Below are 22544 nucleotides of genomic sequence, written 5' to 3' on the forward strand. Positions count from 1 at the left end.
GTGTGTGTGTGTGTGTGTGTATACCTCTGCAGGACGTCCCGTCCACCAGCTCCAACCCATCAGGGCAGGAGCAGCTGTAGGAACCGACGTTGTTGTTGCACAGGCCTCCTACACACAGGCTGTTGTCTTCACATTCATTCACATCTGCATTGACACACACACACACACACACACACACACACACACACACACACACACACACACACACACACACACACACACACACACACACACATTTACACACGTCATCAGCATGACACATTTGCACCAGCTGTAAATCACTGGGTCTCACTTCGATTTTGCCCATTTTGCCATTTGAATAAAGAACTCTCAGACTGCAATGAGAATGTCAGAAAAGTCATGCATCATCTACACCAGCGAGTAATGACTTAGTCTTACTGTGGTAGGTCATACTGCACTGGAACGAATGACTGTGAAAAATTATTGCACAGAAATCATAAGTTCTTGTGACCACAGTGAACCACCCACTGCACTGTACCTTCACATGAGAGCCCGCTGGGTGCCACTGTGAAGCCTGGGTCACAGGCCATGCATGAGAAGGAGCCTTCTGTGTTGGTGCAAACACCCGTGGGGCACATACCTGGGGTCTGGCACTCATCAATGTCTAAGGGACAGAAGAAGAAGAAGAAAAGGTTTGTTATAGGTCATCATCTTAAGCAAATGAACCTCTAAAGAGTCCACTTTCTGATCATTCACTGTCTTACCTGTTAAAAATGATTAATGGCTGACTGTGACTCAGCCTAACATACAGTAAGCAAAGCCTTCTTTATTAGATCGCTCTGACAGTGTTTTATTAAAAAGGGTGGAAAGATAAGTATGCGGGACGGTCACTGAATCCAAAACAGCAAGCTATTACAGGTGGCGTATAATTACTCTATCTACAAACAGTCACTGGCTCGCTGTTATGTGATCATTAGAAATTCCTCGAGCCGGTACAGATTGTATTTCTTACAGAGAAAATAGTGTGGGCCATTGTTAAGTGATTGAGACGGCTTCGTTTTGCCTTTGGGTGAACAGAGCGAGTTCAACAAGGCGAGCCCATTGCAGTACGTGGAAGGCTGGGGAGTGGTTGACTTCATTTCAAATTAAGCCCTTAATATTTTCCATGGCATCACAGGCATCCATTAAAATCCTATCAGAGGTCCACTTGGACTTGAAGTTGTTTTATAAAACTTTTTCCCAGCACAAAGACACATATCAGTGGGGGATCTTCCTCCTTGGCTAGATCCACACTTCCATTCAAAAACACACTGCAATATATACAGTATGACTAACTGAGGCCATGTTTGAATCCATTTAAATAATCATGCCTTTTCTGCTTCCCATGAAGTCATGACAGATCCAACCTCCCTGGATTCGTCAAAGGAGCCCTTTCACGGCATCCATCTCATAAATCATGTCACGACAAATTACTGAGCGCTGTAAAGATTTTCTGTAATCATGTTCTTGGTCTAATGCATTCCTTTCTTAATGTGATCTACTGTAACGTTGGTCCAATGTTTACCACAGCGACAGCCAAAGTTGCTCCAAGCAGGTAGGTAAACAAAGAGGAAGTTTTACCTTCACAGCCATGACCATCCACCGATAGCTGCAGGCCAGCTCCACAGCTCCTGCAGGTGTAGGATCCCGGGCTGTTCAAGCACAGCTGGCCTGGGCACACGTTAGCCACCAAGCACTCATCCACATCTGGACACAAAAACAAGGATACATCATAGCACAGATTACCATCTCTGGCTTCAAATAAATAAAGCCTGCCAGTTGTAATCACTTCAATCGGTAATCACTGGAACTAGGAATTACAAACGTCGACACCTCTGTCTTTTTTAGCTGAGCAATCTGCAGGACATTTGCCTGACATCATTGTTCTATTTGAGGGCTGGTGTCTCATTGTGAGCAGTGCCAGAGGTGGAGGGGTCCAGGATCCAGCTATGATGTGATGTCTAGAAAGAGTATTTTGGGATTTTGAGCCCAGATGATGGGGCTTTGGGGGTCAAAGCTGCCACACCTGATGCTGTTTACTTACAACCTGAACCAGCTGGCACATTCACCCTCAACCACAAGTTTGTTGGGTATTATAAGACAAGGTCTGGCATGTCTGAAAAGAGGCGGCACCCACACACCTGTGCTCAAGTGTACAAACATAACAAAAGCATATTCCTGCACAAACACAGCCAGAAGCCTCACCATCACACTGCTGTCCATCCTCAGAGACTCTGAAACCAGGCTGACAGACGATACACTTGAAGGAACCCTCTGTGTTAGTACAAGTTCCCTGGGGGCACGTAGTGGACACTGCACACTCATCAATATCTGGCATGAAACAACACAGACTGTTAGACATTCGCTGCAGGACGTCTCTACAGCCAAGACAAAAAAAGATGCAAATTCATAGCGAGAGCCAAGAACCACGAAACCCCACCAGTGTTAGTTCTTTCAGGCTGAATTCAATATACATGTGGTGTTATGCAGGAGTTCGTTTACAAGAGCGGTGTTGGATAAACTAACCTTCACAGAGCTCTCCATCATATGATACTCTGTACCCAGTGGGGCAGTTCTCACAGGTGTAAGAGCCTTCCGAGTTCAGACAGATCCCGTTGGCACAGGTAGACAAGGACTGACACTCATCAACATCTGCGTGCAAAACACCAGCACAGGCATGTATAGTAAATACTGAATAGTATATGTAGGGAACTCAGTTGCACAGCAAAGACATTTTAACGGTGAGTTGACAAACCGCCCATATGTGTTGAGTAAGTCTTTAACAATCGTAACAGTACTGATGGTTTTCACTGAATGACGAGCGCAGCTGGAGATTGAATTTACCTTCACACCTCTGCCGGTCTTGAGACACTCTATAGCCGGCCTTACATCTGGTACAGGTGTAGGATCCCTCCGTGTTGGCACACACCCCACCAAGACACAAGTCACCCTGGGAGCACTCGTCCACATCTGGAAATAAAAAATACCAAATTCACCACAACTGGGCAGACAAATCATCACTATCTGCTGGCTGCAGTTTAGTGCAAATCAGTCGATTTCACACCTTCACATCTCAGTCCATCAGCAGATGGTCCAAACCCAGGCCTGCAGTTCTGGCAAGTGTAGGAACCTGCAGCGTTGATGCAAATTCCCATGGGGCACACATTACCGGTTGCACACTCGTTGACATCTAACAAAAAGAAATAATTTGCAGGCATTATTCTGCTGTCGAGAGAGCGCCACAAGCTGAGAAGTATGCAGTGGTGAGTTACGCCCAACAGCTCTAGATAATCCTTTGCAGACCTTCGCAAGCTTTGCTGTCTGAGGTGACTTGGTAACCATGGTTACATGTGCATTTGTGGGTGCCGTCCAGATTGACACAGCGGCCGTGGAGACAGACTCCAGGGAGCACGCATTCATCCACATCTGGAGGGAGGATACAGAGGAAGAAAAGGGAGCATAAAGATAGCCGCTAACTCTTTGTAGCCTTTTCAGAAACCATAAATAGTGCTGTGAGGCTTCTGTGGTAGGAGAATATTCACAATAATGTCTTAATAATGTCTGACTACGCTTCTCATCGACTGTTACCTTGGCAAACGTTGTCCGGTGAGAGTTTGTATCCTTGGAAGCAGTTGCACCTATAGGAGCCCTCGGTGTTGACACACCTCCCACGGCCGCACACTGTTTGGTTCAAGCACTCGTTTACATCTGAGGACACAAGGGGTCAGGACAGGACGCAGCATAATGTGAGAAGGTGATTGTAGGTTTCATCCTGCCACAGTTACACTGTGTAATTAAAGGGTCAGTTCACCCAAATTTAAAGTCTCACTTCCTCTGCCTCTAGCGGTATCTACACATGTGGATAGTTTTTTCTTTGACATATGCCACCAACCCAATACGACAAAAGTAAATAAAAAGTTTAGTTGTCGTGTTTACGGCATACATGACATTTAAAGCATTCATGAGCAACCTATCGAGAGAAATTACATTACAAGTTTTCTTAGTAGTTCCAAAGAAGTCTTCACAGCATGTTGAATGAGCTGTTGAATGTGTATGATTTATTTTTTTAATGCTGTAAAAGCCAAAAATCCTAAAAAAAAACAAAAAACTATGTGCATGGCTAGATAGCCCTAGAGGTAAGTAAGTAATTGTGTTATTTTTGTAATTTTGGTGTAGAAAACTTTTAAGATAAGGTGAAATTGGACCATTACAGCAGGAAACAACAATAAGATACAGAAAATACAAATAAAGATGTGTATACAAACTAGGGGTCATATTGGCACAGTACAGCAGAAAAGGAGAGACAATTACAGCATAATTAGTGTGCAAAATGAGAGCAAAACAGCAGTCATTAAATTCCAGCAGTGCACAGACCCAAACCTCATTCATGATGGTCTTTTACTGTGTGCAGCAGTAGCTGCCTTTTCCACTTCAGGGGTCTGAAAAGTTTACCAAGGAATTATATTTGTGGAAAAGCACACACAGAAATAATGTTTTATAGTGCAATTTATCAAGTGTTAACAATGGCAGTATTTCAGGTTAGGTGAAGGTGTGGGAAGAAAAAGTCTGCAGTGAAGTCTGATTATGTAAGTGTAAGAGAGACAGAACAATATGTTAAAAGAGGAAGAGAAAGGGGGGAGAGAAAGGAAAAGCATTCTTCTGCAAAGGAGGGGGAGAGAGGACACTACAGAGAGGTGACAGATGCTGAAACAGAGAGCTTGCACAGTAAAAACACTGGGAGCGAGTCACAGACTGGGTTTTGTTTGCCTAGCCGTGCCCACTGCCAGACGTCTGTCAGCGTGGCCCCTTGCTTTGTTTCTGCAATCATCCGGCATCTCTCAGGCCTCCGCGATAAGCCCTGACAAGGGAGTGGAGTTGTTTTCTCTATCACACCAGCAATTAGGCTTATCCAGGATTCGGCCAATTGGGCCCAAACCACTGTGCTACTGTCAATTGACTGAAGCAAACGCTGGAAACCTTGTGCTCATGTTTTATGTGACTCCCACAGCGCCAGGCGTATACTGTAGGCCTGTTAGTGCTGCCTGGGTGGATGTTCTGAGAAAAAATATTTATCTCCAATGTTATCCCTCTTCTACATGGTTCCTCTCAGTTACTATTTATACACCACAGATTTAGACAGAATATCAGTAGACTCACAAACAGAAAGTAGCTCTGTGGTGTTTTCTTTGGCGGCAAGGAAACCATGAGATTTTAAACCGAGGCATCAGTCATCAGACTTGCTGAGAAATCGATTATAAAGATCCCCAAATTTCTACTAAAGCTAATTTCCATATTTTCCATCCTCATTCTGCCTTTCAGCTTTTCACATTTCTGGAATACTCAGTCCAGGAGCTTAAGTTTCAAAACAAATTAGAGGGGTGCAAGGTCATAGAGAGGGGATATGGTAAGTAACACCAGTCAGGCTCTTATGTAACAGGGCCACTCTCAGGTTGGGAGCTGCTGGAGAGTTAGCCGAAACACAACACACATCAAATGTAGTTTGTTGGCCATTTGTGGATTCAAATCTAATAATCGGCAGTGACACTATGGGTGAGTGAGAGGATTTGTTTGCAAGTCGGGACCTCTTTGCAGCAGGGAATTGACCCTCAGACCCTCTCATACATCTCCTGTGACTGCTTGGTCCTTTCACCTAGGCCTGCAGTGGTAATAAAGCTTCGCTGGCCTCCGCTGGGCCCAACAGTACAGTGGCCAGAGCTCTCCAACAATAATATGCTGTTTGTTCAAGGCTGTGGCCAAGAGAAAATATTTGGACTCTCCCAAATTGAAGTATTATAAACAATCTTTTTACGGAGGCCAGTGATATCGAAAGATCAGCAATAACATGGTGAATGTGTTTAAACAATATTGGGGATATGCAGAAGCTGCTGGGTGGAGGACTTGATATATCATACATGGAAACACTGAATGGAGAGAGAGAGAGAGAGAGAGAGTGGAGGGTTCTGCACAGCCTGCGCAGTATAGTCATCGTCACTGTGGTTTTGGGCTGTCGTGTGGCCCCAGTAGTGGCCCACACTGGACATAAAACATCCAATATAAGACTCTTGAAGCATAAAATGCAATTTATTTTATATAATTTCCATGCATATCAGCAGTCAAGAGTGTCCCCATTCAGTGAAACTAATTCAGCTGGTGCTATTTGGTGAACTGTACAGCATCACAAGCTGTCAGGAAGTCATTAACAGTGCGGCTTGGTGCCATGCTGCCTTGGTTATTTTTGGTGATGCCAACCGGGAGCAGCAGTTTTGTCTACGTCAATATGAGCTAATACAGGAAGCATTTACAGTGTACGAGGGAAACCCGGCTTATTTTCATGCGGGAACGGGAAACACCTTCGGGAGTTTGGGCAGTGGTGGTGCTCCTGTGCTATGATGGGGTGTGGGGTTGCCTTACCCACACATCTGTCATCGGCAGGCCTGAACCCTGGGCCACAACCCTGGCAGTGGAAGGAGCCCAGAGTGTTGACACAGACACCGTTGGGACAGAAGCTGGGATCTCTGCACTCGTCTACATCTGCTCAGGGAAAAGGCGGAACACGAAAATAATCCTTTGAATTAGTTTTTACTAAAACAATGTGCACATGCAGGGAGGAAAGAGGGTGTGAGGGCACAAATTCTAATATATACAAACACACAGTCACGAAGTGAGCATAGTTTTCTTCCTGGCTTCCACCAGAGGAAAATACATGTGTTTTGTTACTGGGCTACCCATTAACTCATGGCAGCAAACAAATAGGTCTGGTTAGGATTGTGCTGTTACGTGAACTTGATTATGTGTGCGTAGGCGCTTGTGCATGTATGTCACCTTCGCATAGGCCTCTCCAAGACTTGGCGTAGCCACCGTTGCATTCACAGGTGTAAGATCCCTCTGTGTTGACGCATTTGCCATTCTGGCACTTATTGGGCATGCTGCACTCATTAATGTCTGCCAGTTTGAATGAAAACCAAGGAGAACGGAAAAGAAAGTGACTATTGTGTTCCACAGCATTAATTAGGGCAGGACACTTTTTAAATGAACTGCGCTGACAGACAAGAACTTACAGTGCCCTAACAGTCAGAAAGCTAAAAGCAGCCTGTGGTGGCTTTCGTCCACTGGAAACATAATGTCTCCTGCTGTCATTTGGGCTGTGTCTCACCTTGACAGAACTTCCTGTTTTGGGTGATCACCTGGCTGTAGCCGCTGTGGCACTGGCAAGTATAGGAGCCATAGTTGTTCATGCAGAGGCCCTTCCCTTCACATGGGTCCTCGTCACACTCATCCACATCTGCAATGGGAGACAGCGAAAGAAAGAACAGGCAGAAGTCAGAGAAGGGAAGTATCGAATGTGACATTACATTGCAGTTAAGGAGAGACTGTTCACTTTCCAAGCCCTGACTCTGGAGCTCCTCTACTGCACAGGCATTCTTCAGTGATGGGCCTGAGCCCAATCGAGGCAGAGCAGGGGCCGCAGCCAAGGCCTTCACCGTGAGGTAAGGGATCACAGCACCGTGGCAGCTCTTTGGATGGCCTGTGCGCTGTTGTCAGGCATCACGGAATAGGTCAACATAAACAAACGGATCCCTTTCATTTTGGCTCGCTTCATTTCTCAAGGCTTCTGTGCCGTGTAATGTTTGGTGCCGAGGACTTGCTCGCACAGAAATGATGATAGACAGAACCGCTGGGGCCTCTGTTGTCAGCATGTGTGTGTGTTTGTGCACCCCTCCTTTCCTTTGAGTGTCCCACCATTCCCCCGTCTTACTCCATCTCCTTCTCTCTCCCGTTGTTGCTTACCAATGCAGTTGGTCTGCAGCGCACTGAGCTTGAATCCTGGCTCGCAGTGACAGGTGTAGCCAGTCTGCACGGGAATACATTTCCCACGGCCACATATGGCAGGGGTGGTGGCACACTTGTCGATACCTAGGAAAAGCCCCAGAGATGTGCACAGTTATTACTGAGAAAGCACACAAGAATATTTTTGACCTACGGTTACACAACAATATAGAAAAGATAAAAAAAATCAGCATTCCACTACCACATGTTGTTTTCCATGAGAACCCGTCTTACTGTTTTATGGGCGGGGTCTTGGATGAGAGGACAGGTTTTACAGTGCTGTAGTGTTCTAACAGGTGGTATGGCGCTCTTACAAAGGGGTCGGCAAGAAACAGGTCATGCACAGTAGAGCCTGACATTAGTGTTGTTCTTGTCTTTTTCCATCCAAATGGACTGTGGTATAGCAGAGACACTGAACTGGGCCCCTGAGTCTGGCTGAGGAGGAAAAACCCCACTGCAGTACACCTCTCTCTAAAGGATTACTGTAAATTTTCCTCACTTCCTTTATCTCCCGATCGCTCTTCCTCTCACCCTCTCCGTCACCCAAACACACTTTAACCCCGTCTTCCGCTCTCCCTCCATTTTTCATAAATCTGGCCTTTGTCCACTCAGCCGATCGCTTCCCCTTCCAAGAGGCACACTCTTTCTTGGTTTCTCGCCCTCTCACCCTCTGTGCAGCGCAGCATCTTCAAGCCAAATTGGCTCTGAGAAAAGGGGTCAAATAAAAGCATATGACAAGCTCTCCTCGGCTTAAGCCTGAAAAAATTAGATGCACTACTGTCTGCCAGCAGTTGACTGAGAGCATAAAATATGAAGAGTTGAGCTCTGTGCTGCTCTTGGTTGTTCTGCAGCTCCATACCCACCTGTCATCAGCCACTGGTAATCTTAGACGTGTATCCAGTGTAATGTACAGCAATGTATCCCAGTGATGTACAGCATGTTTTACCTGTGGTTGAGTCTGTGTGGGTTGTGTCCTTTGAATCCGGCCTCCGACTGATGATGGAGGAGTCCGGAGAACTCTCTGTGAAGAGGGATTGAGACAGGGTGAGCGTGAACACAGTGAAGCACTAACATTGTGACACGTAGTAAATTCTCATTCTCTACAACCTTAATGAGACACTGCTTGTTTTCCCAACCACCAGTGCCTCGGCTGTCACTCACTGGGCAGCTATATAAAATGATCTATTCTTTTCTCCAGGCTAAAAACGGTGCAATGACCAAAATAAATCAAGTAGACTCATTGAATATAATCAAGCTTCAGACTTTAATGTCAATGTTTTCCCTGGCGTTGAGGGCAGAGCAGACGAGGATTGAGACTGCCACCGCTGCGAAGGAGTGAGCAATTTATAGAAAATGCATCATGTGTCTGCGCTTGACTGAAACTGCTACTGACCTGCAGGCTTACAAATGCTTGACAAAAGTCAAACCACAAGGAGCATCATTTAGACAAATCTTTGAGTAGTGTTGGATGATCTGTGAGAGTAAAGCCAAGATACAAATACCTGGATATTTCAGTGGTGAGTCAGTCACAACAGCTGGCTAGAAAACATGCAAACAAGTTTTGGTTACATTTCATCACCACATCCATGTTCGTACAGTATGTCTGCTTTTGCTGTCATAGTCAGTGCTAATTAGGTGTGTGTATCTACCAAAATGTGGTCTGAATAAGTTATATAATCATAACAAACCCTCCAGCTGAGATAGCTAGAGCATATCGTTCTAAGATAAACATTTCAAAAGCATGTGCCAAGAGGTTGACAGAGAGGGAGAACTTACCGGGCTCAGAATTTCCACATCTGCAGAAGAAGAGGAAAAGTTTATCAGTAGCAAAAGTTGACATTCTGTTCGCATTAACGAGTACCATTACTGACTACACACAGCATATACAATGACCCACGTTCTCCTTAGTCACTTGACTTGCAGCTTTGAAGGCTTTTATTTCTAATAAAACAAAGCCTACGGCACATTTATCCTCTAAGCCAGACAGAGAAAGTTGTGTCAGAAAAGCTGTGCAGACTGCTGGCCAAGGAAAAATGCACAGAGACAAGGAAATAGATATCTCTGATAATGAAGACAAAAATCCACAAATATTTACAGAATTGTCTCCTCATATAACTCAAAATGGCGTAGCTTTGCCAAAAAAGTATCTCACAAGCATTAAATCAGGAGGGTACATTTACAGAAAATCCTGGGGATTTAGATGTATGGCCGATGTGGATTAGTTGTGTGTGCTGCTGTGATGCTCAGAGGAGTTTCGCTTTGATGGATGAGGGATGTGAGTACTACTCCGAATTGTTCGATGTTGGATCAAGCATTTATTTGTGGGGATCAAAACATGCTGTTGATGTTTGGATTCTCACAAAAAAATTATAACAATACTAATCCATCTGCATCCTGTAGAAAAAAAATTGTGTGTCACTCAGTTGCCCTTCAGGGTTTATGTTATGGGTTGTGGTGAAAATATGCAAGTGGTTACCGTGTTTGGATAAGTACAAAGCTAAGTGCATAATATGCAGAGAGCATTTAGCAGCAGCGACAGATTCATCTCTTTGCCATTCGGAGTAAACATTTACCAATCTTAATGTCAACTTGGCAGAGATTTAATGCAACATTTTATTCTCACCTTCCTGCCGTTTAGGTGTCTCTCTGGCTGGCTGAGAGGGATGGAGAGGCTGCTGTGGCGTCAGAGGGTGCTGGGGTGCTTGCGGTGTCTCAGGGTACTCGGGGTATTGGGGTACTTGAGGTGTCTCAGGGTACTCAGGGTACTGGGGTACTTGAGGTGTCTGTGGGTAGCTGGGGTGTTGTGGCCTGAAAGGCAGCAGCAGTGAGGGGTGGGAGGAGGGAGGCTGAGGGTACGTGGGGCTCTGGTCCTCCCATGACACTCCCGTGCTCTGCACATCATCTTCCCCCAGCAGTCTGAGAGAAATCTGAACATCAGAGCGCGAGTAGGTATATCCGTGACCAGCTGGGCAGATCTCCTTGAAATGATCTGCAGGGTAGCCAACACACAGCGGAAACAATGAACCATAGAAAAGATCACCTCTGTATCCTTCTCTTGGGCTCCTACAGCTACATAAACCTCTGCCAGAGTGTAATTATAGGTCATATTTCTGTCTGATGCTCGTAGCAATACTATAAGCCATCCGTGTAATACTCTTGTGCTGAGCATGCTGCGTTTTACTGTGTGCTGTGAATGAGGGGGTCGGGTTTTGGCTGTTTCTGCAGAACAAGCTAGCTGGCAGGCCATTGACAGCTGTCACAGAGGGCTACCAGCGAGGCGATTTGGAAAGCCTGGGGGATATCTGCACACTCAAACAGACACAGCAATGCCAGTGGGGGAAGTAGAGGATCATGTAATACTGACTGACCTTTGAACTTTTTGTTGTAGAGGCATGTGAGTGAGAGGCTAATGGAGGGTTGGCTGGCTAGATAATAGGAGGGAGACTGCACCTCTTTGTGTCGGAGCCCAACAAACCTCAGCAATGGTCAATCCATTACAAGTGAGAAGCACTGTGTCCCCTACCTGACCCGAAACCAGCAACACTATGCCAAAAGAGTCTGGAATACAGATATGAGCAATGACAGATATGTGGTCGTTGTAAATGCTTGCATAAATGCAGGAAACGTGGATACGATAGGCTACTGAATGATGAATCTAAAGCGGGGGGGAAATGGGGCTATACATGATCAGGAGCCACATCAAAGGAAACGGAGTAAATATGGAATGAAAGTCAACAAGCTCCTGTTACGAAGTCGCGAGGCCTGGCTGCTTTGTTCAGAGCACGGCTCGAACAGCTTGTCAGGCCACACAAAAGCCAGCATCCGAAATAATCAGAGGCTGTGTGTCTGTGCACTGTGTCAGTCCTGGCTGAGCAGCACCATGGAGGTCTGTGTCTGTGATATCTGATCTATGACAATCCCCATGAATCACTGGCCAGTACAGACACTCCATAAAACCAGCCTGTTTCTCTCAGAGACTTTGAAGATTAGATCGGTATGGAAAAAAAAAGATGACAACTACTTCCCATGTTTCACTTGGCCAAGCTATTTATTTCTGCTGTGAAGCTCTGCCGGTCTATTAGTGGGGTCTCTCTCTGAGGATTGGAGTGATAACACAAGACTGACTCCCACTATTATGTAGCCTCCAAAATATGAAAACTGTTATGTTTTTGGTCCCTTTCCACTCAAAACACATTTGGTTATTTTGAACTGCTTTACAAACCTGGCAAAGAGCACAATGGTGACTGAATGGTAAATATTCTTTGCCTGTGCTTTCACTACCATTGCTATCCCTTGCATAAGATTACATGTGACATTTTAAATCTGCAAAAGTATTTAACCCAGCAAATCGTTTTTCAGCAAGTACAGTAAAACCAGAAATGGAAGGTTACGTTTGCAGATGGACGACAAGACAAATCTTGAATTTAAACAGTCTTGTATGAGTCGTGGAGGAGGATTCAGGACATGCAGCAGCGAGTACAGGGTAACTCTTTGGGACTGTACCTGATCCCGGCAAAGGACAGCGATCACACTCGGGGCCCCAGGCCTTGCCCACTCGGCTGCAGCAGCAGATCTGCTTGGTGATGTGTTGAGGAAGGGGCAGAGAGCACGCACCTGCTGACACCGATCGGTAGCAGAATGCCCTCTGGTCAGACACAGCCTTGTCCGCTGTGGAGAGAAGTCGACACATCGATCAGATTCAAATGCAACACACAAGACATCAAGGCCACAGCCTTGAATGGTAAACTATGAAAAAGGGGCAATACTTACAGACACAGTGCTTGCTTTCAGGGTCTAACATGAAGCCTGGTTTGCACATGCACCTGTAACTTCCTCTGGTGTTGAGACATTCAGCGTTCTTACAGATCCCAGACAACAGGCACTCGTTGATGTCTGTAAAAAATGCAGCACGTCAGTCGTGGAGTATCTAGTACACTTCCTGATTATGGAAATATCATGAAGTCATGTTTTTCCTCTGACAAGAAATTTGTTTTGAACTCCCAGTGAACCCCTCAACCAAACTGATGCAGTGTGCTGCATTTCACATCAGATATACAAAGCTTTCCTTTTTGCAGACCAGCAGAGAAAGGTGACAAAATATTGAAATGGATCACGTAGTCAAAACCACTCGAAGAAGAAAGGAAACATGCACAATGAATTACAGTACACTCAGTCATCTATCCCTCTAAACTCTTTGGGCTGTGGTGACCTTGACTTTAAAATCGGGGTAGTCAGCCAGACTCAGAGGAAATAGCAGAATGTTTTGGATCATTATCCTCCTCAGCATCTTTCCTTTACAGTGTCCAAAAAGGGTCACAGCATCCTACAGCAGTCTACGTCAACGGGTGAAAGTCATTAAGAGGTTTTTTTTCCCCTCTGTCTGGCCTGAACCATGTGCTGGAGTGATAGCACACAGTGGCCAGTGGAGTTTGCTTACTGCTCCAACAGCTCCTGAGCCACTAAGCCAAATGGAGTCAAGCTAGCTAGTTAATGTGCCAGCCAGGAGCATAGGGGGACATATTTCAAGCGCTTAGTCATGCGATCACATTGGGACCAGGGAAAGTTTGTTTTTCTACCGTGTTAAACAAAGAGTACATCATTAGGTCTTTTCCCATTGCTTTGACGACTGGAACCCGACAGCCTGCCACCACACATTTTCCCAATTCTAATTAATCTGCTCTTGTTTTGTTGTTTTGCTTCCTCTTGGAAAAAGTGAGTTTATAAGGGATTGAGGCTGATAAATTCTGTGGACTGAAGTAAATCCAGGGAATGCCTCGATGTTCTTTTTGTTGTTCCTTCTTTTCTGATCTCTGTCGCCCTTTGATTTTCCATTTCTCCTTGCACTTTTATATCTGTCTTAGGAGGAGCTTATTCTAGAGCTAAAGCTGGCCTCGACAATGACAAAGCCTCCAGCCTCTTTGTTATGACAATGTAAACAAGCCTGTGTCTCTCTTCTGAAGAGGGACCTGTTTAGATGAGTAAGGATGAGACACATACTGTGAAGACAATGAAGCAGACCACAGATGTCATGTCTGCCTGTGTTGATATTCACGCTCTAAAGAGCTAGGAACAACAATATTCTGTACACAGGTACTGTGGGGACTTGGTTTTAGTTTAAGCAGCATGCTATCTGGTCAGAGTTCAGGTCAGCGTTGGGCTCAGTCTTCATCACATGGGGTCTTTAATCCATGGTTCGGTTGAGTCCCAGATTAGTGCTATTGTTACAGTCTGCTGGTGGGTTGATCGAGATTGAAACTGACTTCCACGACAACCTGTCATGACCAGCACTAATCTCGACATCTATTTTGAATCTATGCTTGGCTGCTCTCAGTGACAAATAGTCCTTGGAGGAACTCACAAGTGTCCCTTTTATCACGACTGTTTTTATAGTCTGATGATTCGTATTGGGGCTGCACGGTGGCGCAGCAGGTAGTGCGGGTGCCTCACAGCAAGAAGGTTGCCGGTTCGATCCCCGGGTCAGGCGGGGCCTCTCTGTGTGAAGTTTGCATGTTCTTCCCGTGCATGCGTGGGTTCTCTCCGGGTACTCCGGCTTCCTCCCACAGACCAAAAACATGCTCATTAGGTTAATTGATGACTCTAAAATTGTCCGTAGGTGTGAGTGTGAATGTTTGTCTGTCTTTGCATGTGGCCCTGCAATCGGCTGGCGACCGGTTCAGGGTGTACCCCGCCTCTCGCCCATTGTAGCTGGGATAGGCTCCAGCCCCCCGCAACCCCGAAAGGGATAGGCGGTATAGATAATGGATGGATGATTCGTATTGATGATCGCAAGGCATCCAAAAAGTGTCCAAACTCTCCATCCGCCAGTGTGCTGCAACCTTACTTGACCTTGCCCATTGTTACCTTCTGGAAAAACCAAGATTCAAATAAACACCAGCAGAAATATTTATGGACACTGTAAAGGAAACTGGCAACGTTACTCTCATAATACGTATTGGCTGTTATGGCCAAAGGGAGTACCTTATGACTACTTTGGAAGTCTCAAACCAGACATAAGTTATGGGGCCAAAAATGCATCCATTTAGAAAGTGTGAATAGAGGGAATGAACACGTTCAAAATACAGCCAAAGCAGCTATCAGTGGGAGAAGTATGTTCTCAGAGACAAATTCCAACTGTATAACCTAATGTATCGAAGTATCAACCTGTTGATCCAGGCAGTGTGCAATATGATGAATGTCAAACGTCAAAATTGTGTATAGCTTTTATTAGGTTGATCCAAAATGTCAAAAGAGAGTTATGCAAGACTTCCATCATCTCTTCTTTGAAGTGCTGTATGAGTAATATGACCTGCTCCCGGCACCAGTTTACCACCCACAACAGAGACTGCACATGCATCCATGTGCGCCTTTCATCTAACAAGCACAATTGAGCTGACCTAGTTTCTGAGAAGCAGCCTCTGAAGATAAGGAAATGTCTCTGAAGTCAGAGAGCAGTGTAGGGCATCTTATCGCATCGTAGCGTGGTCGTCATTGACCCTTTGCGGTCAGTGTACAAAGGAAGAGTGGTAAATCATGCCTGTTAACGAATATGAGTCAAGCTCTGCTCTGTTCCAATAAAACACCCTGCAAACAGCTCAGACTAGGAGCTCCAGTTTGGCAAGCTGGGACACCATCTTGATAATGATGACAAAATCCCAGAAAAGGCGAGTTTTGGATTCGTTGGCAGTTCCTGCAAGACTGAAATTAGAAATAATTTTTGGGACTGGAGCAGCTGAACGGGACACATTCTTTAAAGCGCTCCAGTAAATATTGTGGGTAACTGTCAGCTTTGCTTTTTTGGAACTCCACAAATGAGCAAGTGAAAAGGAAGAACATCTTGAAACAATCAGAAATGAAAAGTATGAATAATAGAAAGATACATTTCCACAGCTGTTGGCTAGTTGACACACTATTGGAAAATAAGTGCGTTCTTGTCCACAGGTCTCTGTTTTATTAAAATATGTTTCCCAGCTCAATCGTTACCTGAAAATATCAATAGGCCTGTAATGTGCAGATCAGAAAACATGTTGAACTTGCTGAACCAGTGGAAGAGGCCTGTTAGAGATGTAGTCAAAGCTGTCCATTGGACCGTTATGTTGTTGCACTTAATAGGCTTCAGTGAGCATTGCCCTTTGGATTATGACACCATTAATCAAGTCATTGACACAGCTCAAGTAGGCTGTCAGAAAGGCCACATATTGTTATTAAAAGTGTCAGCATCAGTTGCATTGTTCACAGATTAAGCAGTGCATTTTTCCTGCCTCTTTCAGCCTAAGTTTATTTGTTCGTTCCTATTAATTCTGGTGATGTATACTAATACCACCAACAAATATAAATAACCCCAAGCCTCGAGGGGAAGACCATCTACAGAGTTGACACTGTGGGTGGTTACTGAACTGAATTCCAGCTGACAACTAAACGACAACAAAACACCTCTGAAATGCTGCAATAGAGGAAAATACAGTGTATGTTCAAGAGCGACCTAAGTTTGTTTTTACATACAGATGGCTGGGTGAGCTGGCAGTTTAGGAGGGCTGAGCAACAAACAGGTCTGCAACTAAAGCTCCCTTCCAAGAGAGCCACATTTACCATAATCACAGCCTGCTGTACCAGTCTCCACTCAGAACCACAAAGACCAATTAAAACAGCAGCCCCAGGTGCTTATTGGCTGCTGAACTCTAACCCCGGACCGAGGCTAATTGTAGTCATGACCTGGTTCCCATAGAGGCCATACGTACAGCAAGGAATACTTTAGAGGTGCCCAGGGGTCCTGTTAGCATGGAAACACAGGGCCACTAAGCTTTCATCTATGGCATTATATTTAATATACTTTTATTATGGGTAAGCTACCTAATAAAATATGCAGGGGGTTGATTCATGTGATAACATTCAGGAAATACTCAACACATTCTTCAACATATTTAGCTTTCTTATGGCTTACCTTGACAGTGTGTGACATTCAATCTTTTGAAACCTTTGGGACATTCCACTTGTCCGTTTGCAATCACTGCGTATGCTGCAAACAGAAAGAGGAAGCACAGCTTTAGAAGAGTGCAATGATCTTACAGCACCGTGCCTCTCTGTCACAAAGCATTGCATTCATCGCAGAGGGAGGAGAGGAGCGCAGCTTTAGGAGGGGACCATATAACTTACAGATGTGAGCATCTTGGCAAGGGGAAGAATGAGGGGACCCACAGCTGGGCCTCGTGGGACTCTAGAGTGAGTGTATGGAAATGGATCCCCATCAAGCACATTTATAAGACAGCACTGCCATCCAGCAGAATGTAACGATAACACTCGACGTCATTTATAATCATATTACCTATAACTCTCCTCAACCCCTTGGGACAGACCAAGGAAGTGCTTACATCATAAATATGTTGAGGAAACCTACGTGACAGCCCTGACCTTAATCATCAACCACAGTGCGAATCTACTTAAACAAAAGACAAATACTTTAACAACACCAGGAATGACGATTAATGTACAACTTAGAGGAAGGAGACTGCCCCAAGCCTTTTTTCTTTTTGCTTGTTTTGGCAAAGCAATAAAAATCATGTGGTGTGTGCTTCAGGTGTGCACATTAGAAGTTCACAGAAGTCCTGCAGTAAATAACACGGTGTGTCTGTTAACGCCCCAGTGCGGTAATAGTGACAGAGGCTTGAAAACATTATGTCATTACTCATTCGGCACCCAGCGAAGCCCCTGCTTGCTACATTAAATGCACAGGGAGGTCAAAGTGGCCATCATATGGGAAAAAGCCAATCTCTGTTTGTGTTTGACTGAGAGAAAGAACTGGTGTCTACAAGGTTCTATAGGTTTCTAAACAGAGGCAGGCTGATTATTAGCAGCAGATCTTTCCATGACATAAACTGGGATGAAAAATTTAGCTTCATATCATGTTGAAAGGAGATGATCTAACTTCTGATTTTGGAGGGAAAAATGTGTGTTTGGGTGAGGAAAGCTCTATGAATAATGACGTGCTTATTAGAATGACAGAACTGTTTCTCACTGTTACAGTCTACTCACATTACAGTCATAAATCAGGCAGCTTACAGCAATGAAGGTAGAACTTTGCTAATCATGATAGCCACGATTCTGTTTTTCACTTTAGGCACCCAAATGAACTGGAAAAATTTCGTTTTTGCCAAGATTTCCAAAAAATATTTGGTGGTGTATGTACAACAAAGTTTGTTATGTCTCAGATCATGCAGACTTTTAAAATTCATGACATGAATGGGCATTTAACTTTTTCAAAACATGAAACAGACCTTGATTGACACACACCTTTACATTCCTTTTGACTTGCATCACCATTCAGTGAGAGTAAATGCAGAGGGAAATAGTATCCAAGATTTCAGGCTCAGAGAAAGCAGAAATGACAGTGATGAAAATCTTTGGATTCACACGATGGCCAGAAAAAATACGAGTTTACCAAAGTACAACATTGCTTTGAACTTGCTGCCACAGTGACGAAGGGTTGAACACAGAGGTGACGCATGCAAGAAACTACAGTTATAGCCTTGCCACAAAGAAAACACATCTCTTCCCCTGGCAGAGCGTTCTGGGAAAGGGAGAAAAGTTTCACTGTGTTTATGACCAAAGCTGCAGGAAACCTGTGAGCGATTGAAAAGGAGACTCTGGTCTGATCTAAATGGTGATCTGGATGTCTGACTGTGGGCAAGCAGGACCAGACAAGATCGCATCTCTGAAGCCAATCTGTCCTCTTCAGCCACCTATGCCTCCAGACATTAGAAGCAATATGTAACACATACAACGAATCCCCACAAGCATTCATTTGTGGGTAAGTGGAACAAATTAGGTACTCTGTGGACTGAGGTTCAAACCCTGTGGCAAGAAAACAAGACTTTATCATCCTTCAATGCGTACGGAATACCAATACAGCCATCCTGTAAACATCTAGCATCAATGCAAAACCCAGCAATCAGTCATAAGTTTGTGTCATTTTCCCAGGAGTGACTGGAATGTGTGCCACATAGAGGCTTTCTGGGAACGCAGTCCTGGAAGCTGAGTTATGTTTTGGTCCCGCTGTGACCCAGTGGACCAGGCAGGGTCAATGTACCTGAGGGTTGACAAAGCAGAAGTGGGTCAGCATGAAGGGGGCAATGTGAAAAGGGGGGAACTGTGTCAAAGCGACGCCCCTGTTCCTGTCTGCCCACCTCCTCATCTTCCTCCGCACGCTCCTAATCCCCCTTTCAAAGTTTCTGAGTAATGAGCTGTTGTGGTAGGGCGGTGGGCACGCCCTCCTGCAGCGATGGGATCAGGGAAAGTCTGGCCTGAGTGACAGCAGGGCGCACATGCCAAGGGAAGCCCAGTGGGGGAGGTCCGGGTGTCTCAATAAAGCTTATTAGCAGGGAGGTGAGGACCTCTGCAGTCAGTAACAATTTAAAAATGAATCTGAGAGACAGCTCATTTCAAAACTCAACTTGTCTTAAAATGGCTCAAGAGAAAAGAATGAGATGTTGCCAAAGTCTTGACCTTTAAAACCTAATTATGTAAGAAGCACTGCACAGACATTAGCAGTGATGTAAAGTTGGCATGTCTCCACACACACCAGACGTATTTACAGTATATGTTTGTAAAACTTCATTTGCACAATGGATCCAATTTGGCAGATTGTACTCAACCTTTCCTCATGTGCATCCTGGGTCTAAAAATGCTTTTATCACAGTTCAGAGATCTGCATTGTTCCCTCGGGGGAAATTTGTTTGAAGTAATGTTTAAAAACCAGCTGCCTGAACTCCACAGCCCTAACCACAGCCCACCAAAATACTGGTGGCCTTCTGTGCGATGCATTTATTAGAAGATACAGAGAGCCTTGGCTGCTTGATTAATTCAGCATTTTTATAACTTTGGAATGAGGTTTGATAAATCGCTGCTGTTGAGTCTCATGTCTGACTCTGAGGCTGCTGTACCAGCAAATCAGCCTTAGCCTTGTTTTCTGAACATTCACCTCAAGTTGATAAGCACCAGGACTAAAAATCAGTGACAACTTGGCCATGCAATTTTCATTGTTGTACAAAAAGCTGAGAATTACGTTATCCGAGGAGGATTTAATGATGTGTCCGTTCTCATGCTAGTTTCTACAGTCATTTGTGTAGAAAGCGGAGTTCTACAGGCAGTGGCTTGCAAGAGTGAGCTCAAGCTGCGCATCATTAGTGTCACCCTTGGTTACAAAGACTGTAGACCCCGACTGGTCTGTATCCACCGAGGGTACAGACAGAAACTTCCAATTGTTGTCTATCCATTTAGCCCTGTTCAACAAAAGACTTTGTCACCCCTTACTAATTTATTGTCCGTCTCCATTCAATTGTGTTGTGCATTCCACTGGCAACTGTTCAATAATATTTGCTCGAATTCCCTGACCTGAAAGTGTAATTCAAATTCCTTGGAGATTCTTGATTAGTGGCGCAGCCTAAAATTAAATCTGAATAAATCCCTTTAGTCTCCTTTCAACATTGAGGGGTAAGGGTATTCAAATGAAAGGACAGCTTATGCAAAATAAGAGAGAAAGTAAAGAGAGAAGGAGGCAGGAGGCTGAGAACGGAGAGACTTTATATGTTCTTCAGCTGTACAGCAATCTCTAATTGCTAATTTGGTATAATCACTCTGCAGACCACCCTGCCCGGGGGCTGCTCTTCTAAGGCGATCGAGAAGTCTGGTCCATCAATCACAGGGCACAGAGCCCTTCACCAGCATCCCCAAGGACCTGTCTGGGAGGCAACCTCAGTGTTGGACTTCTCCCCTTAGCTTGCTGGAAAAGCTGAGAGATGCATGGGAGACAAGAGAGAGGAGGGATTGATGCCATCCAAAGGACGGGAACAGGAGACTTCCTTTCCACTCCATTGGGGGCCACTCATAGGAAAACAACCCACATCCAAAGCCAAGTCCTCGTCAGGACCCTTTCCAGCAATTTACTTTCTGACATGCCGCCATGGGACAAACTGGTGCCGCAAAGAGAAAACCAGAAGCAAAGAGAGCTCTTTAATCACCGTGGAGGGTTTCAGGTCTTTTGAGTCTCTAAGATGGCAAAGCCATCTCTTCTTGGCCTTTGAGCCAATGCTTGATTGGAGCAAACAGTTTAAAGGGAAGTCATTTGCTGTCAAAACAGAATGTCTCCTTGGCACGCGCCACAGTTGCCATTTTGGCATGGTCCATATCACATGCCCTGTAAATAATGTATCGCTGGTAGTGAAGCAAAGGCTAATCAGTTAGGACACATGGGACTAATATCAACATCCTCCTGCTGATACAAACATAGACACAGAACCAACATACAAGCTACAATCATTAACAGTCTCACTTGTGTATCTGTATCACATTGCTTCAATGCTACCATGCCACAGCGCATGTAAAGCAGCAACAAAAAGGCTTTGAAGAGATTATTTTATTCTTCTGCAACATTAAATCTTCACTCAAAACATACTTTTCATTGTTTCTATTCATGAAAGTATGCATTTTACATCTCTGTTTGTAGTTTGACAATTTTGCTTAACGCCCTTCTCAAAGATGCTGATGGCAATGCAACCCGCATCAAACACACATTTAAAACAGACCCACATTCCTCTATAATCTGCAATTCACTGTGGTATATTAACCACCTGGGCTTGTTCCAAAAGAAGGCATGCCACGGTATTTTCCCAATAAAAATGTGCTTAACTTCGCTTGTATCCAATTAAGAAATGCAACACAAACTTCATATCCATGTGCCTCCAACTGGGTTTTATTCCTCGCAGTGGTTTGGTCTGCTCAGTCCTGATTAGCCACACTGCTGCCCGGCTAATGGATTCCATAATTCTAGTCGTGAAGGGATAACACTAAGTCAACATCAATGAATCAAATGCTGTCAAAGATATGTGACGTCTCTATCTAATCACCACGAGAAGCTGCTGTGGAGCTGTTCCAATGCATCTGTTCTCGAGTCGACTATTTCTGAGGCAAAGTCTTTGCATCTCTGGTTTTTGTTGGTCATTAACAAGTGTTCATGTTTGATCAGCTCTAATAAAAAGCAATATGCACGGGCTTTGGCCCCTCGATGGATGTCAGATTAAATGTCTGAGGAATGGATGGGAGATTTAGGGGGGATGAGTTCATGTGGGAAGATCTGGAAGTCGTGGAGCACTGCGGGCCCCCTCCTTCTTTGCCTCATCTGACTTTATTGATCTAAACCTCATGAAGAATAGTGTCCTCATTACAGAGAGACACAGAGAGGAGGGGGGAGTGAAACAGGCAGACAACTCCCACAGACAGAGGTGGAATAGAGGGCGGGCAAAGACAGCGCGAGGGCAGTGACATCATAATGACCTCGATGACCTAGGGAGGCAGAGTTAGAGGAAGAAGCCAAGGCTCCTGTGGGCGTGGTGGTTACTTCGGGCCCTGGGGAAGCCTGATCTGGCTCCCTGGGAAGCCTCCCAGCATCGCAGACAGGGAGAGTCACAGAGGGGGAAGCTGCCCAGCAATGACAGATGGAGAGACAAACGGCTTGTGGAATTCCATTAGCTGTGAAACTCTCAGTGAGGGAGGGGCTGCCAGCACAATTACACAGTCATGCCAGCACTACAGTATGGGTCAGATTAGGGCCACAGCAAACGGCACTCAGTTGTCTTATGGAACATCAAACTACTTCATTGACAGAAAGGGACCCTTAAGTAATCTCTGGAGTTGCACTAACGACACTATGCTGGCTTTTTGCTATTCAG

At 44.9% G+C, this 22544-nt stretch overlaps 1 protein-coding gene across 1 annotated transcript in view; it reads right to left on the bottom strand.

Annotated features, from left to right (window-relative positions):
• The window catches only part of LOC139342095 (latent-transforming growth factor beta-binding protein 2-like), an 80915-nt gene that overhangs the window by 17921 nt on the left and 40450 nt on the right, over positions 1-22544 (bottom strand). Inside the window, exons 9-28 of the mRNA XM_070978998.1 lie at positions 16766-16840; positions 12598-12720; positions 12331-12495; positions 10451-10816; positions 9604-9623; positions 9330-9366; positions 8774-8848; positions 7789-7914; positions 7154-7282; positions 6823-6942; positions 6412-6531; positions 3589-3708; positions 3304-3426; positions 3065-3190; positions 2845-2970; positions 2527-2652; positions 2206-2331; positions 1582-1707; positions 500-625; positions 25-144 (exon numbers count right to left, since the gene is read on the bottom strand). Coding sequence (XP_070835099.1) covers positions 25-144; positions 500-625; positions 1582-1707; positions 2206-2331; positions 2527-2652; positions 2845-2970; positions 3065-3190; positions 3304-3426; positions 3589-3708; positions 6412-6531; positions 6823-6942; positions 7154-7282; positions 7789-7914; positions 8774-8848; positions 9330-9366; positions 9604-9623; positions 10451-10816; positions 12331-12495; positions 12598-12720; positions 16766-16840 — 2475 coding nt within the window. The remainder of the gene's footprint in view (positions 1-24; positions 145-499; positions 626-1581; positions 1708-2205; positions 2332-2526; positions 2653-2844; positions 2971-3064; positions 3191-3303; positions 3427-3588; positions 3709-6411; positions 6532-6822; positions 6943-7153; positions 7283-7788; positions 7915-8773; positions 8849-9329; positions 9367-9603; positions 9624-10450; positions 10817-12330; positions 12496-12597; positions 12721-16765; positions 16841-22544) is intronic.

This window comes from Chaetodon trifascialis, chromosome 14, assembly GCF_039877785.1.
Source record: "Chaetodon trifascialis isolate fChaTrf1 chromosome 14, fChaTrf1.hap1, whole genome shotgun sequence".
Classification (NCBI taxonomy): Eukaryota; Metazoa; Chordata; class Actinopteri; order Chaetodontiformes; family Chaetodontidae; genus Chaetodon; species Chaetodon trifascialis.